This window comes from Danio aesculapii, chromosome 14 (assembly GCF_903798145.1).
Source record: "Danio aesculapii chromosome 14, fDanAes4.1, whole genome shotgun sequence".
Taxonomy (NCBI): Eukaryota; Metazoa; Chordata; class Actinopteri; order Cypriniformes; family Danionidae; genus Danio; species Danio aesculapii.
In genome coordinates, this window is record NC_079448.1 from 14,603,451 (window position 1) to 14,621,731 (window position 18,281).

An 18,281-nucleotide genomic window follows, 5' to 3' on the forward strand; every position below is an offset into this window, starting at 1 on the left:
CCGCCACACAGAGAGAGGTTACAGCAGGGTCAAACTCCTGCTGGAGGATCATGACGTCCAGGCGCATGCGAAAGCTGCTCATGACAATGATGAGAAGAGGAGACGATTAATCAGAGCTCAATTAAAGACAGAAAGAGCAGGAGTATTTAGTCATGAACTCGTACCTGGGTATCTCCACCAGCAAGAGAATGAAGAGATCGGGCTCAGCTAGTAAACTGCGGTCACCATTGAATTTTTTGACTCTGGCCTCCTGAGCAAAAGAAAATACAAATCTAAAGTTTATATACGTGTTGAAACCTACACAGTACATACTATGTAGCATTTTTTTAAACATGAAACAACATCCAAATGGGGGAACTTTCCTAAAATTAAAACTGGAAAGAATATTGTTGAATGCAATTAACTTTTTTTAGTGTAAAGTATATAGATAACTACAAGGGATGCTCCGATCAGGATTTGTGCAGGCAATAGTGTACCGATTCCTTGTCATTCTGATCGGCTGATACCAAGTACCGATTCTAATGCTTCAAGCTTTATAATGCATTAAGCACATTCTCCCTCCAGGTAAGAACCCATGAAGAAGAGTAAATCTCGCCTTACCTAAGAAAATCAATTAAGGACAATGCATATAATACCTTAAACACGTCTCTTATAACCATTTAGATGTGAACATGCCATGGCCAGAAGCAGCTTTAGACTGTATCAATATGGATCCAGATCAAAAATAAAAACAAAATTCATACCTGCACAGCACAATTGAAATTTACAAAATCCAATTTGTACATCTGTTAACACAATTTGTGAAGTCACAAGTAAAAATCATAAATATTTTTACCAAATAAATTAGATTAGTGCATTTATGAATCATGTTTTTAATTCACGAGTTAGATTTGAGTATTTAAGAATCGTGTTTAAACTTACGAATTGGATTTGCATATCTATGAACTGTGTTTTGAACTTACAAATTGGATATGTATTTTTGAATCATGTTTTGAATTTACTAATTGAATTCACATTTTTTATATTTACAAATTTGATTTGTGTGTTTAATTTTTTTTTTTAAGTTTTGAATTGGATTTTTGAATCATGTTTTGAATTGGCATGTTTTTAATAGTTTTTTACAATTACAAATTTCACAAGTGTATTTTTTTTTAAGTTTTTTTTTTTAATAATGAATTTGATGAGTCTTTTTGAATCGTGTTTTGAACTTTCAAATTGGATTTTGTAAGTTTGAATTGTGTTGTGGATGCATGATTCTTGTTTTGTTAATGTATTATATTGAGACTGATTTGGCTCCATATTTAAACAGTCAATAGACAGTATAAACAGGTCGCAACACATCTGTATATATTTCAGCTGCTGTGAAGCGAGCAAACAATCGCTCGTGACCCCACCCATCATTTACCTCCTCACATGTTATGGCTGCTGTTGGCACTGTATAATATACAGGAGCGCAGGTGCATCTTCCTCTGCTTGTAAACTCCGATCGGTTCATGAGATCGCCAGATTAGCGAGTACCATTTGAGTCATGAAATGTGATTATCGATCGATACCAATCTTCAGCTGATCAATCGGAGCATCCCTAATAACTACAGTGCAATGCATACTTTGACACAATCTTGGCACATGCAGCAGGACATGCAGTGATTTCATGCATATAAAAATTAACATATGTCATATATGTATTATTTAATGCAGAAAATTGCAACGTGATTATAGTAGGATGACAGTATGAAGAACATTCCTACAAATAGAATACATTTCTTGTATTTGATAATACATTTCATGCACTTGCATGTTAAAAGCATTTAGCTGAAAGAAACACTCTTTAAACACAAACACTTTAGCTATCTATCTATCTATCTATCTATCTATCTATCTATCTATCTATCTATCTATAAATGTAGGGGTATCTATGTTTAAATCTAGGGGTATTTGGTCGGGGCGGAATGGGGGGTGGTTCGAAAGACCTCCCACTGACAAAGGTCCAGAATTTGCCGTTGGTCCAGAATTTTGACACAGTTTTCGCATTTGTCCTATTTTGACTGCTATGCCATCCCACATTGTGTAAATAACCAATCAAAGGTTTTAAGACTTTAAAATTACCATCCAACCAGCTAAAAATAGTGCCTAAAATGTCACTACATGGAGTATTTAAACATCATAATTAAATAGAAAATGAGGTAAATAACTGCGGCTGGGAGGGCATCCGCTACGTAAAAACATGTGCTGGTTAAGTTGGCGGTTCATTCCCCAGATTAATAAAGGGACTAAGCCGAAAAGAAAAATGAATGAATCATGAATGAATGAGGTAAACAACCGCAAAAAAGTCCCCTTTCACCAGGCTGGCTACTGGCATGCATTAACTAAATAAAACTAGGACAAAATTTGTTATGAATATCCCACATTTCTGCCAATGGATTCAATGCTTACTATAATAAAACCATGGTAATAGTTGGTAATAGTCAGATGTTAGTTTAATTTGTGTAACAGATGTTTCTCACAGTGCTGTTTAGTTGTCAAGTAAATTACTGGGTCAAGTGAAACACATTCTCTCTAGCTTAATCAGTGCTGTCTTTTCTTTAAAACCAAGCTGATAAATGGGTTATGGGGTACGCAGAATTGTAGTGCTATATTGTCATGTTTGACCAATCAGAATCAGAAACAGTCCAGCAATCTTACTCTTGTAAATTCATGACAAAATGCTAGAACACAATGCACTCGGAGTTGTGCTATAGCAGGCATTAGTACACAGCTCTCTGGAATACTTGATTCTGATTGGTCAAACATGACATTCCAAGGCATGTTATTCCCAGATAACGACCTCTGAAATGAATAACACAAGCTCATGCTGATACTACGAATCATCTTGACCATTGATGCAGATTGAATACATTCATATGCTTACTTCTATGCTATTTTAGAAGTTTATTGACAATGTAGGCAATATAAATATTGCTATTTTTTACTATATGGCACCATTTTGTGACTGAATAAGTTAGTGTAGGCTGCATTTAGCCATTATTGTTTCAGTTAGCTTTAAGTTTATTTAAAGAGTTAATAGTTTAGTACAGCTCAGATCAGATGTTTTTTTTGTCTAATTGTTTAGAATTGTGGCAAATAGCCCATAAAGCCCTTTAGTCTTACGGCTCAATAAGGACATACTCGCACTATGTACAGTTGTTTTGAACTGGGCTGAAGCACGCTTGTCCCCTCACCACCCATGAGCCTGATTCAAAGCACTCACACTTCACAAACGATCCGGGAAACGGGCCTGGGCACGGTTCGGATAGCATAGTGCGAGTATACCCTTAAACAGAATGTGGACCAATCAGAAGAATACCGTATACCTTTGTGCTCTAAGCTGCACTTATTTAAAAAAAATAAAAAACATTAAAGCACCGAATGCTTGGTCTTGCATTTTAGACATTTAGGGCTCTATTTTGACGATCCATGCACAAAGTGCAAAGCTCAGGGCGAAAAAACAATTAGGGCGTGTCGGAATACACTTTTGCTAATTTAAGGAAGAAAAAATCCGCTTTGCGCTGTGGCGCATGGTCTAAAAGGGTTGAGCTTATTTTCTTAATGAGCTATAGGTGTGTTTTGAGAATAAACCAATTAGAGTTTAGAGTCAGTTGCGTCGCGCCATAGCGCATTTGCTATTTACATGACAGATTTATTATTTACATTACAGCGTGAGAATGAGAGATAAGCCTCCTCATTATTAACTTTCACTTTCGCTCTCGTGGATAGGGAAACCTTGTACGCACAGACATCAATTAGCCTATAAATAATTAATTTCGTTTGTTAAGTGCAAATATTTGTTTCAAAACAATTTTTAAATTCAGTTCTAATTTCCAGCAAACGAATGAATGAACAATAATAACAAAGTGTGTTCAAAAACCTGAGTTATATCCTAATATATATGCTATGTCCCATATGGTCTAAAACCTGACAGGTGGGAAAATCTAAGCTTGTTTTTAATAAAACAAATATAAATATGCATAAAATACACAATACTGTCAAGAATAAAAACATTATACAAAAGCAAATTGTTAAGATTAAACTGAAAAAGCCCCCTTGAGATGAAGGCGGCATGAAAGTTTGGTTTTTATATTTATGTAGGCTAGAAAATAATATGTTTTGTAATATTTTAATCCTTTACATTTATATTGTATATGCTATATATCCTCATTATATCCTCTATATATCCTTAATATTTTGTACATTTGTAAATACATTTGTAAAGATATTTGCGTATTGCTGTACACCCTGTCTGTATTAAGCAATGTGTAAACCAGGCACACAACTAACGCGCTCTGCGCTAGACAATAGACCAGCTTTGATCTGATCTATTTGAACCTTCTATTTAAGTTCCTCAAAATAGCAACGTGCCAGCAATGTGCCTCAACACGCCTCCTTTTTTTAGACCAGAACGCCTATGGGCGCACATGAGCACAAATGCATTTGCTATTTAAACAGCGTGGCGCAAAACGTCAAAACCACTCTTGCGCCAAGCTGAAACTAGCAAACAACTATTGTGTCGCGCCTTGCGCCACAATGCGATGGGTGTATGATAGGGCCCATCGTGTGTCAATGGCTCCTTAAGCCCCGGTCAGATCACATGATTTTTATTGTCGGTTACGAAGGTCACTATGTTAGATTTTGCGATATTGTCTAGATAAAATCTTGACTTGTAACAAATGTGCCAGACTACATGTTCCTTCACAATCAGTCATCCCAGACATCTTCAACGAGTGTCATTTCTCAAAGCAAGTGCTGCTATAACAAGATTCCTTATCTTGTTAATTTCAATGTTTTTTTTTTGTATTTTTATCTTGAGTCAATCTCAATAAACACTCATGCTTGCTGACTAGGCTACACTATTTAAGAGCATTCATTATGACATTGATAAGATCAAACCTATATTTCCTTTTTAATATTAAGATATTTTCTTTTAAATATAAATGTATGTTTTCCAGCCATGGATTGCTTATTAAACACTCCCTTGCCTGAACTCGCTGCGAGTGAGACGGAGAATGTGAAAGCACATAAGCACCAAGGAAAAATCTGATGCTCAAGACATAATCTTTAAAATAATGACATTTAAAAAAAAAAATAGCAAATATATGACAGAGGTTTGTGATACAACAATTACAGTGAAGCATTAATTAAATCCTTATATTCCACAAAGCAAAACAAATCATCCACTCACACAGCTGATTAATGGACGGTCTCAAACAAAAATATAATTCGTATATATTTTTCTTGAAAAAAAAAAAATCTTTTTTAAAAATTAATTTCATTTGGTATAATTTGTATGCTAATTTGAATGTTTTTTTTTTTGTTGGTCAGTTATCTAACAGATAAAGAAGAAAACGAATAACATCTGAGTGCTTCAAAAGAAGTCAGTTATATGCTTCAGCGCCAAAGCACAAACTGTTTTTTTAAATAAACTAAACTCTAGCCTAAATAAAATTTAATTGAAATTTTCACAGTTTCAGAGAAACTTAGAGTAAACTGTTTTCAAGTAATCTGAATAAGCAAGACAGGCTTATACAATGTATTAGCAGCACTGAACATGTTTCCAGAGAATAATTATAGAATAATAATGAATGGAGATGTCTGCATTTTTTGTGCCAGTCTGTCAAACTAAAACATCTTATCCACCCGAGACCCACCCATAGGTTAATATGCAGCCTATTTTTTGATTACCTGACCCAGGGATTAACGGCAACACCCACAGATATAGGGGAAATCCTGCTAAAATAGTGACAAAATTGTGTGCTCTGACCAGAACTCTGAACAGAAACCATCTACACTAGTGTGTTTTCATTTTAAAATGTACAAGTTTATTTATGGTTCCAGCATCTTTAACCTGCAAAAAAACACTGAAAGGTCTGTTTTAATTTGAATTTGCCTTTCTATTTTAGTGTGGATTGATCAAATGCAGACCTTTGAATACAGATTTGTCAAGCCCCTCTCATATGACCATTAACCAACTAGTACACTGTGAGATTGAATGCTAGCAAAATATGCACATGCCCAGTGAGAGGTCAGTGTCATGCATTTTAGACTGCAGAGTGTGGACACAGAGATCATTTTTATAAAATGCAATAAAAACAAACCAGGAGTGTGTTCATTCTAAAACAATGTTTTAAACTGATGTTTTAAACTACTGCTTATACTACAAGAACAACCACCTTCATGTACATTATCCCTTACTTATGTATCCAAATGTACTCCTGGGGATGTTGTTTGCCAGAAGATAAAAAGAAATATGAAAAATAGTGCACATTAATAGTTAACATTCATAAGTTAACAATTCATAACACACTTTGAGTGTTGCTTAGACATTGTAAATATTTTCCCAATAACACAAAAAAAAATCCTCCTAGTGATAGTAATGTGGATGTGTTTTGCAGCAGCCCCAGTGCGTTCACGTTTTTACTTGCAAACATCTGACCTCAATGGACTGAAAAAAAGAAATTAACTGGAAATGGTTTCCACATCAAAGGCAGAGCATCAGACGAAAACCCACCAACATAACCATGGACCAATGGACGTTTGTAAGGTGTGAAGCCTTTTGTTTTGGAAAGATTCTTTTTTTATTTTGCTTTACTTATATCTTGTCCTTCAGGAATCAACATTTCCAGATTATTTATAAGGCAAGTAACTTTAAGATTGAAAACTCTTCATCACTGTAGCAAACATATTCCATTTCTAATAATCAGAAACTGAAACAGGAGATCATATTGGGCAAGAAAAAGATCAAACAAGCACCATCACATCTAACTCTTTCTAATGTGAACCAGACTGAAGTGTAGAGACGTGTACGTTTCTGTAAAGTGTAGCCACATGATACCTCTTCATTATCAGGCAGCAGCTTGCAGAGTTCTGCCAGCTTCTCAGCTCCATAACGCTCTGCAGCTCCCCGTCTTACATCCTCTACCATTTCACCAGCAGCACTGAGAAGGGAAAGAAAAGGAAAAAATGACATCACTTTGAAGCATTTTTTTTCCAGTAGTCTGTATTACAAACCTCATGATCAGTTAAAATGAGTTTGAGTTGAGAGATGAACTTTTTATTCTAAATCTGAACCCAAGTAACACTGCAATCACGTGGTCTCATGTATGCACTTCAAAATCTCAAAGTTAAATAGTAGCAAAGTTGATTGGATCCTAGAAGGTGGGGCTTCATTCGCCATATTGACCGTTAACCATTGACTTTGGCACCTTTCAAAACTATACGAGTGACATGTCTTGTGTATTCTATAGTTTTTGATTCTGTCTGAATGGGGAAACATCAAATTATCCGAAACTTTGCCAAGCTTATAATTACATTACATATTTTGAATCACCAATAAAATTAATCAACAAATTAATAAATTAATCAAAAGTTCAGTTTCTTAACATTCGAATTAAACAAATATCAGCATTTTTTCAGGTTGCCCGAGCTAATGCTCATGCACATTCTAAAGGAACGAGTTCACAACACCAACCTCATTTATGGCCATTCTACACATTATCATCTTTTGGATAATGGTCTGATTGCGCTGATATTCAGAAGTAATTCACAACTTGATCTTGATGGCGAATCTCCTCCAGACATGACAGCGACTCTTTGTTCACAAGTTTGTGGGTGTTTGAGTAGTTGCTGTCATGTGATGTGCGTTTGACAGGATGGACTGTACCTTGCGCTCGTTTCAAACAGATTACAAAACCAAAAACTTGGTTGCACTTGATTCATTTGAAAGTACAGATTTCAAGCTTTATGTGGATATATTTTTTATGTCTGTGAAGCAAGAACTCGCTAAGATTTGTGCATTTCTTGACCACAAAAAAAACTGTTATAAAAACTCATGTCTGGATCGAGCTTCTCCTCCGGAAAAACTTCAGTCTATAGCGATCGATGATTGGCTCCTGTACTAGTAGGCAGGGTTTCATTCGCCACATTGACCGTTACACCTTTCCCCATTCAAAACTATATCAGTGACATGTCTTGAGTATTATATAGTCTTTGATAGTAGTTTATGCCGATACAGTACTTTTTATTTATTGCTTTATGAATACTGTAAATTCAGACACACATGACTTTACAATGTAATTAGTAGATTTCAGCTATTTTAGCATATAAGCCTAACATTAACCTTTATATTGCCTACGTTGTCAGTATATTTCTAAAACATTTTGCATTTTAAAACATGTCAACCCATTTAATTATTATTATTTACAGTTTTAGCAAACTGATAAATAGCACAATCTCTGCAGGAAACAGTTCCTCTTGACCCAAATAACATCACAGCTGCTTGTCAATCTAGTTTTACTTGGTTTTCCTAGCCAGAATAACGGACACAAGCCTACAGCTGGTTCCCCTGCTCATATCAAAAGAGATTTACAAGACCACACTGGTGCGGGCTTTTTTATTTTTATAACCTGTAATTGTTAATGCCGGAGTGTATTGAAGACTCTTACAGTTTCCTCACAGAGTTCAAAATAAAATAATGAAAAGGTACGAGGGTCAAAGGAACAAAGACCTGCCTTGGCCATGGAGGTGTACACCTACACTTCAAAAGTGGGTGCTATTGTGAAGTCAAACAGTCAGGGAAATGGTTTTTCTGTGTGAGCACTTCGTAATTCCTTCACATGTTCTGACAGATATAAGTTTCATGGAAGAGCTTTTAATACAAGCGGGCCCTGCTGCACCCATATATTTACTCAAAGCAAGTGCTGACATGAAAACTCAAAGCTTTTTTTATAAAACAAAGGCCACTGCACTGAAAGGGATGTATAATGATTAATAGCTTATGATTTCCTGTCTGCAGTGCTTTCACTAGAAAGGATAGCGTTTCTTTGGAAACACCTGAATCAGAAGCTCAGACTTGAAGAAGTCCTTGCAGAGATCAGGTTCCACTTCTCATTAAGGTTCATTTGGGCTCAAAGCAGGTGTGACCTTTGCCCATCATCACTGATCGTCAAACCCAGCTGTTCTGACTGGACGGAATCTTCTCAACACTTGTCATTTGCCCCCAGGGGCCCTGTTCATTCACACATCCATCCTCCATCTGAGGGCAATCAGTAGCTCAAAAATAAACAAATTCTGGAACCACTGACCATCTAAAGTGTTATGACGCTCCATCTAGGACACCTTCATGTCCTTTTTGAAACAAATGGGACTAAATAACAGCCCTTGTATATGAGCACCCAATACAGAGGAAGCAAATATAAAACTAATCTACATGTAATGCAACAAATTCCTTTTTTAAAACAAGTCTATTGACTTGCAACGCCTCCTGGCAGTTCACCCAGTCGATCTAAGTGGATGGGGGAATCCTGAAAAGTGCCTGCTAAACTTGCAACTAAATAACTCATTTCAAATCAGCCCCCCCTAGTCCCATTTTTGTTGCGCTAAACATTAAAACGTTATCTTCATTTTGCTCCAACTAATAAACATGCACAATATTTGGCATGAAACTAGTCTCCTTTATAGGTGTTCCAATGGTAACCCGATGACATTTAAAAACACAGGAAGAACAGTACCTTCAGCAATGACTAACGGTCAACACTGGAAGCACATGATATGTAATAGTATGTGTTTTGAAATACTTTCTAATGTTAAAATTTAAGCAGGCACATAGTAGTTACAAAACGACATGTGAATCTCTACAGACCTCCCCCAAAGAACTGCTGGACTATAAAGCTTGACAACTGGATATTTCGACGTGAAGACGGGACTTTATTTATTGTGGCAGCCACACTGAGCTTAAAATTTTCTCCATTCATAGTAATGAGAGTTAACCATCTTAGCATATCTAAAAAGTCTTTGAATATAAAGAACATGGTATATAATAAAACGGATGCAACATATTTAGCAATTTTTTTGCTAATGAAGATAAGTGACCTTGCAAAAATAAATTGATTTAGCCTGTCTAATAAAACAATCATGCGTGATTAATTCCAATAAAATAAAAGCTTACATTTTCAACTGCCGTAGAAATATTCCGACATTCATACTGCGTTTTGAGTCAAGCAGTGTAACCTGCAAACACAAACAATGATAATGAGCTCACAACCCAAACTAATTGCAACAGTGAAAGCTTAAATGGAAGATTAAAAAGCAAAATAAAGCCGTCTTAAATAAAAATAGTTTCAAGGTTTCAAAATACATTTATTTAGTCAATTTTCACTAAGTTACAAAAAATATTGGTCGTTGTGTTTAGTTGTTTTTTTAAAATATTAATATTGTGTCTCTGTTCACCAAAAAAATGAATTCTGTTATTAATTACTCCCCCCTCATGTTGCTTCAATCCCCTGATATCCTCCATCTATGTAACACAAATTATAAAAGATATTTTAGGTGAAATCCAAAAGCTCCCTTATCCCTCATATACAGCAATAATCCAGAGACTTTCGAAGTTCAGAAAAGAAACCAAAAACTTTGTCAAAAATTCCATGGGACTTCAATGGATCATCTATCATCATATGAAGCTCCAAGAACACTTTTATGCACCAAAAAACTGTAAAGGAATAGGGTGCGCATTTACTATGGGCAATACGATGCTTGCATGCAATGTTTTTTTGGTTCCTTTTTTGGACTTTGAACATCTCAGGACCATCGCTGTCTATGAAGGAAGTGGGAGCTCTTGGAGTTCACCTAAAATATGGTAAGTATTTAATAACAGAATTTAAATTTTTGGGTGAACTAACTAAGATACGAGTTAAAGTTCAAAACTTTCACTTTTATAAAAATCTGTTCAGTATTCCACGGTTGCACTCATTGTTGTCCATTTCAACACAAAAGACTGCCTGAAAATGATCTGAACCACAATTATGACAAAGAGCTTGGGAACAGGTTCATGCTAAAATATGTAGCTTGCATATCCCAAAAATCTTCCATATTGTAGGTAAAGAAAAATGTGTGCTTACTTTGTCCATACTCATCTCTTGTGGAGATCTGCACCGCAACAAACTGCGCCGAAAGCCATTGGCCCGCTCTGGCTTTTTGCTCTCTTTTTGCCCAAAAAGTTCATCTAGAGAGTTCAAGTCAATAGTGAGTTCACTGTCCTCATCCAGTGAGCCACTCCACACATTATTACCCCCCTCTATGCGTTCTTTAGGGATCCGCTCCCAGTTGAGATTCCGAAGCCGGTGTTTACGGCCAGAGTCAACACGGTTCAGACCACTGGCTGAAGAAGGAGGAGGCGGAGGAGGTGGCGGCGGCGGGGGAGGAGGGGGAATTGGGGGTGGCGGAATTGAGATGGTGGCCATGAATCTCACTTCCTGTTCCTGGGTGTCAAGGTATGTTCCATGAAATGTTGAAGATGATAATCCACAGATGAAAAAAGACAATGTTCACTCTGCTAGTTCCCCATTAATTTGTATCTAGGGTTGAACACAAGAGCGTTAGACTGAAACAATGATCTATTAATCACTTTTAAGCATCATTACTTTGGTTTTCATAGTCATTCTGAAATCATTGTAGTATTTGGTGTTCAGGAAACATTTCTTAATAAAGTTGAAAAGAGTTTGCCCTCCAATATCCTCTGATGAATGAATATAAAGTTAAAATCATTTAAAAAAACTGATTAAACAAGCATGCCTATGCTAAAAATTACTTGGCAACTACCCTGAAATCTTGAATAAATGCAAAACCAAATCAAGACCCAACCTGATCACAATGCCAAAAGGATGCAGTCAGAGACTGGATGTTATTACCCTGGTTACACAGTGTCCTCATCACAGATCAGTGTTAATAAGATGACATCATGCACACAAGCATGAATCAACATTGAGTGAGGTTCTTTACAGCCACAGGGCAACCCTACTATGGGGTCAGTCACCTGGCAGCACTTGTCGATCAATTAACATTAGGGTGTCTGTAATGTGTATGTGCTCTGTACTGAAGGGAGTGAAGCTTTTAACCTGAGGTTACACTTTCATATTGGTCCAGGGTGTTGAGATTTCCCAGCACGTGAGAGCGCTCAAGCTCTGCATTTCCTTCCTCCTCTGAGAAACTCCTGCCACATGTGTTGTGCTCTGAGCATCTACACACACACTACGTGATGTTCCTCCTGCAGTCCAGTTAATTAATGTGAATGAGGCCACAGAACAATGACAGAAAGAAGGGGGGAAAGCGAAACTGACACAGTTTCTGGATTACTGGCAGAGCAAACAAGAGGTTGTGCTGCCAAAAACATGAGCACGCTGCAACTGGAAACCATGTGTCTGTGTTTTTATTTTTTTCCCTCACATTTAAGACTGCAAGTAATCAAACTTCAAACAGATAAAAGAATGTGATTAAGAGTATCTAAGGACTAAAACTGTTTAACAAACAAACCTATTCTAGATTTCACCTTCATGGTTTCAATCTCTGCTCACATTTTTATACTCTCAACAACTTGGGATACATTCTAGGGTGTTTTGAACCGAATGGAAGAGGGCTTTTTACATTTATTAAGCAAATTTGAAATTCTGCTGTGGATTTTCGTGTCTACAGATCATAATATACAGGTAAAATATACAGGTGTTACAGACGCCAGAAAGAACAGTTTGAACAGGCACCCTTTTAGTTCTCTTCAAAACCACCTGAGCGCGCTCTATCAGCCTATATTACACAAAACATTTAGGGAAAAAACAACAAATGATCAGAACGTAAAGTCCAAATAATGGCTCATAGCCTACGCCATACCTTCTACAAAGGCAGTTCAGTTGTATTTACATTTCTTAAAGCGTAACCTAATAAAAATGTAGTAAAGTTGTCTAAAGTTAGTGCAAGTTACGTCTTCGTCGTAAGAAGACGTAACTTGTTTGCCTTTTTAAAAAAGTCATGGAAATTGACATATTTAATCTCCAGTACATACAAGTAGAAAAACATTTTATTTCGCAAACGTGAAGAAAGTGTAACGTTAGGTGTTATATTACTGTTTAATCTAAATAACAAAGAGACCGTGTACAACAGAGGGGAGAAAAAAAGTAAAATGATAATTTCAAGACTTCACTTTCAAGATCACAATTGGAATAAAGCTCAGACTGGTGTACAGTGCAACAGAAAGAGGCGAGGATAAATAAAACAGTACTTACGTTTTTCTTTGTATGCTTTCGCATGTAATCCAATTTAACAAAATAAAAGAGCTATAAAATAATTTCCTGAACACTGTGAGAAATTCTCACGCGTGTCTGTGAGTATAAAACAAACGACAAACACTGACTGGACGCCTGGGCGTCCCGTTAATGCTCTCTGTTCACTGAAGGAAAACTCTCCATTGCAAACTTTCTGTGCGCTCTCTAGGCACGCGCATGCGCAGCAGCTGATGCCCTCATTGGGCTTCCCCGACAGGGTTTTACCAATCCTTCTACTGGCAAAAATTGTCTCATGAATATTACTTACGCAATTTGTCAAGTTCCTAACCGATTTTGCAGAAATGCACATTGCTTAGTAAGAGGATGGTTTTAGTATATTTAAATTAGTAATATTCTAATTACTCCTTAAATGATGGTACTGCTGGATGATGCAAGAACGTTGAAAAGAAAGAAAGTTAACTAATATTCATTAGCTATTGAAATTTCTACGTAGTATGACTGTAAGTTTTCTTTTTAAAAATGTTTTTGTGCAATACAGCTGCTATTTAATTTCTAAAGCTTAAATTAACAAAATATAGATGTGATAAACACATAATTAGAAACAGAGATAATGATAGCAGTAGCACTCTTTCAGGCTAACAAATTGGATATAAAGTAACCACATGGCTAATCTTCCAGTTATCACCAAATGTAATCCATATCTCTCTGAATGAACAGAGAACAGAAGTCTCAATCTTGCACTGGGAAGCCATTACGAAACAGAAGCTGCCATTATTCAGTGTAACAGCACTGATCTCAGGTCAGCTTCATCCTTATATTAAAAATGCCCTCCTCCAAGCCACAATAGGTAAAACTGATCAAGGATCAGCCCTCGGACACTGAGGACATTCATATGTGAAGCCTCTGATCTTCTTGTCAGTTCCATTATCGAGGTAAGGCCAGTCGCTGTAATCTTACTGTGTCCTGGACAAGGCTTTGATCAGTCCTGGTGATGAGAACCCAAGATGAAGTGAGCTGAGAACTGGTCATGGGAAACAGCATGATGAGCTTTGGCCAGCACCTGAAAGGAAAAATGGAATCCGCAAAATCTGGAAAAAATTGGAAAATGAGAGGATATCACGTGACAGAGCAAGTGTTGAGTCCCATCACCTCAACATCTACATTATTTCTCCCAGTTGAACTCAAGCTTTACAGTTTGCTGACAGGCAAAGCTCATCGGAACAGGCATTTCACTCCTAGATTCTTCAACACTGCCTGAGAGCTAAAATGATAAAATGATACCAAGCTGGTACAGTATTAAGTACCCCTATAATGCCGTGTTCCTACATTAGTTTTGCAGTATGTTTACAGGGAACCAAGGTTGAAATAAAACCTCAAAATATATTATGCAATGATTGCAGTGGTCTCTTTTCTCACATCATTTGAAGCATTAGCTCAGCCATAATTCAATCCTTCAGTCAAGTGATTCTTCTGAAAGTAAATTAATAAGCTGATTGGTGCTTAGCATTATCAATATCATGCTGCTGCATATTTTTGTAATGCATTTTTTCAACTCAAAATTTAAAATAATATTTATTTAAAATCTATCATGATATTATAAATGTCTTCACTGTCAGTTTTGACAAATTAAAAGTTCCTTTGCAAAAAAAAAAGGTTCTGTGAGGAAAACAGTGTTAATTTCGACAGTAAATTTTGATTTAGTTTTATTCTTAGTCTTTTGACTAAAATTGTATTTATTTTAATGTGGTAAACTATTAGTCTTTTTAACCAGTCTGTTGAACAATTTCGAGCCATTAAATATTTGAAAGGGCTTAAAATAAAGTTCACTTTGCAATGTCAGTCTATAGCCTACCAAGCTTAACTGTTCTAGTTGGTGTTACAGTAGATTGTGCTCAGCTGTATAGCACTGAGTAAATAAGCCGTGTAATGACTTATGACTGGCAAATGATAATGTGTTATCTTGTAAAATGTGCACTCCATGGCTGTGTTAACTCACATAGTGGAATTATAAATCGAAGATGTACGTAAAAAAATAAGTGTCATTAAGCATCATGCATCACAAGATTAATTGTTATTGGATATTTTCCAAAAAACGTCCCTCAATCACATTCTCGTCTCATTTTTTTTAGCCAACGAAAATGTCAGTTTTTTTAGTATAGTTGTCGTCATCACTTAAATTTTATTTTGTTTTCATCTAGTTTTCTTCGGTAGAAACTTGTTTGTCACGAAAATTATGACGAAAACTTTTCATCACTGAAATTAACACTGGAGGAAAATAAATGGTTTTATCTAGTAAATGTAATTTATTTGTAGTTTAAAGGGTTGGTTTAAGGCTACACCAAAATGGGTTACCCTAAGAAAATTCTGCTATTAATTACTCATCCTTATGTCTTCTCAGTCCCCTGAGACATTTGTTCATCTTTAGAAGACAAATGAAGATGTTTTAGATGAAATTTGAGAGCTCCCTCATCCTCCACATGCATGGCCTTGGCTTATTCAATATTCCAAATATATATATCCAAAAATATTGTCAAATCATTCCATGTGACTTTAGTGGTTTAACTATAACGATGCAACACTTCTGTGTGCCAGGAAACAACAGCTTTGTTTGCCAAAGGTTTATTTTCTGGACTTTTTTAAATGTTTTGGGACCATTGCTATCTATAGGATGAGAAAGTTCATTGGATTTTATATAAAATATCTTAATTTGTGTTCTGAAGATGAGCGAAGGTCTGAGGGGATTGTAGCGACATGAGGGTAATTAATAAAAGATTAAATTTTTGAGGGGTGAACTAGCCCTTTAAACAAACATAATGTTAATATGGAGGAAATTTTTGAGTTGTCAGTGGGGACTAAATGTTTATGAGTAAAATAATATCTGTGATGAACATAACTTGACAATAGTTTTAATCTATGATGTCAATTTGGTATATCTACAGTTGAAGTCAGAATTATTAGCCCTCCTGAATTATTAGCCCCCGATTATTTTTTTCCCCAATTTCTGTTAAACAGATAGAAGATTTTTTTTCACCACATTTTTAAACATAATAATTTTAGTAACTCATTTCTAATAACTGATTTATTTTATCTTTGCCATGATGACAGTAAACATTATTTTACTAGATATTTTTTCAAGACACTTCTATACAACTTAAAGGGACATTTAAACGCTTAACTAGGTTAATTAGGTTAACTAGACAGGTTATGGTAATTAGGCAAGTTATTGTATAACGATGGTTTGTTCTGTAGACTATTGAAAAAAATATAGCTTAAAGGGGCTAATAATTTTGACCTTAAAATGTTTTTTAAAAAATTAAAAACTGCTTTTATACTAGCCGAAATAAAACTTAAAATAAGACTTTCTCCAGAAGAAAAAATATTAGCAGACATACTGTGAAAATTTCCTTGCTCTGTTAAACATCATTGGGAAAATATTTAAAAAAGATAAAAAATTCAAAGGGGGGCTAATAATTCAGACTTCAACTGTATATATATATCTTAATATGAGTGAAGCTGTGATATATTGTATAAAACGTGTATTTAAAAATGATTTATTGAGTTATGTTCTCCATAGTTATTTTACATATGAATTGAAAAGCCCCATAATAAAAACTCTTAGTAAAATCTTGAGGGAACACACAACAAATCCACATTTTGGCGTCATTCCTGCTCTAGTCTGTGGGCGTGATGTCTGAGAATAACTATACAAACCAGTTCATTTGTGTCATTACTTGGAAAAGTATCAGATTTTACTTTGTCACTCTTTGCCAAATGGTCCAAAAATAAACAAATAAATGCACACACAAAACACCAATCAAATGCTAGCAGCATATTACAAAGGATTCGATGAAGTCAGTGTTATACAATAACTGACAATAGTCGATCCTTTGGGGAAGTGGTTGGAAATACGGCGACGGCATCCACTGTGTTTTCTTGGAAGTGAAAATCGTCCAGTTGTATGTTTATACACACCTGCATTTGATCACATGCAGAGATTCGTGGACATTTAATGGGACCCAGGTGGCCCCATAAGAAGCCAGAGGCAGCGTTCATACAAAAACAAGACAAAGAACCAGCGAAAATGGTCTTACGACTAAACAGGTGAATACAGAGGAACATCATTCAAGAGAAAAGAGTGAAAAGTAATCAGCAATAAATATTCAAGAGTTCAAACCATTGGTCATAAAATAAAATAAAATAAAATAAAATAAAATAAAATAAAATAAAATAAAATAAAATAAAATAAAATAAAATAAAATAAAATAAAATAAAATAAAATAAAATAAAATAAAATAAAATAAACATAACTTGAGGTCTATGGCAGGGCATTGGAGACCTGTGAGTCTAGCAAGTTAGTTTATTAGCTTTTTTATAGCCTGGTGTTTGAATAAGTCCGTTCTTGGCTTGAAGCCCGGGAATTGGAAACTGATAAAGGGAGAGTTCCTATTCTCTTCTCTATTGTGTGGGCATTGTATCCCACATTTCCCACATAAAACAGTACATTGAGACTTGTCGGACCTATTGTAAGATTCTGATCAATGCATTGCCAAAGCAAGTGTGTTCTTGTTTATCTAAAAAAGTAAAATATTACAGGATGTAGCATTTATTACCAGTGAAACAATGACATTCGTTTTGACTGGACAGGACATCAGCAGTATTTTTTTGTCTTCACACTTCTTGACCCAATGACAAATACTATGAAGTGGATCTGCGAGTGCTCATGGGAGGTCTGATTATTCATGCAAAGACACACAATATTTGCGTTCGCACATCTGGTGAAACAAGACTATTCCGACTCCACGTGGAATATCCTTAAACATAATGAAAGGGATTATTGCTGTACACACACCTGTTCAATTCTCCTTGTTCCCAGTGCAGTCATGGGTTTGTTTCACACCATTTCAGATCACACCCTTGTAGGTGTACACAATTACCCAGTCTCGGTTTAATTACTCCTTTATTTAAGCACATAAAGACATGTACGACTAGATTTTTCTAATGGATTGCACACACTTTGTTTTTTAATTAGATAAGCTATACTTGAAACCTTTATAAAATACACTCCTGTGATGCACAGGCCAAATATTAGTCAGATATATGAACAATAGTATGAAAGCCCTTTGATTTTGCAATAGTTAATCATAAATCTCATATAGATTTCACTTTTTAATGCATATATACATTCTGTTTTGCTAACCACAC

The 18,281-nt window shown here is 35.7% G+C and overlaps 1 protein-coding gene across 1 annotated transcript in view; it reads right to left on the reverse strand.

The window, feature by feature from the left end:
* Positions 1-13,269, reverse strand: part of fhdc2 (FH2 domain containing 2) — a 22,208-nt gene extending 8,939 nt beyond the window's left edge. Inside the window, exons 1-6 of the mRNA XM_056472242.1 lie at positions 13,080-13,269; positions 10,926-11,381; positions 9,977-10,038; positions 6,866-6,968; positions 165-250; positions 1-74 (exon numbers count right to left, since the gene is read on the reverse strand). The exon at positions 1-74 is cut by the window's left edge and continues 27 nt beyond it. Coding sequence (XP_056328217.1) covers positions 1-74; positions 165-250; positions 6,866-6,968; positions 9,977-10,038; positions 10,926-11,267 — 667 coding nt within the window. The 5' untranslated portion in view covers positions 11,268-11,381; positions 13,080-13,269. The remainder of the gene's footprint in view (positions 75-164; positions 251-6,865; positions 6,969-9,976; positions 10,039-10,925; positions 11,382-13,079) is intronic.
* Positions 13,270-18,281: the final 5,012 nt, after the last annotated feature.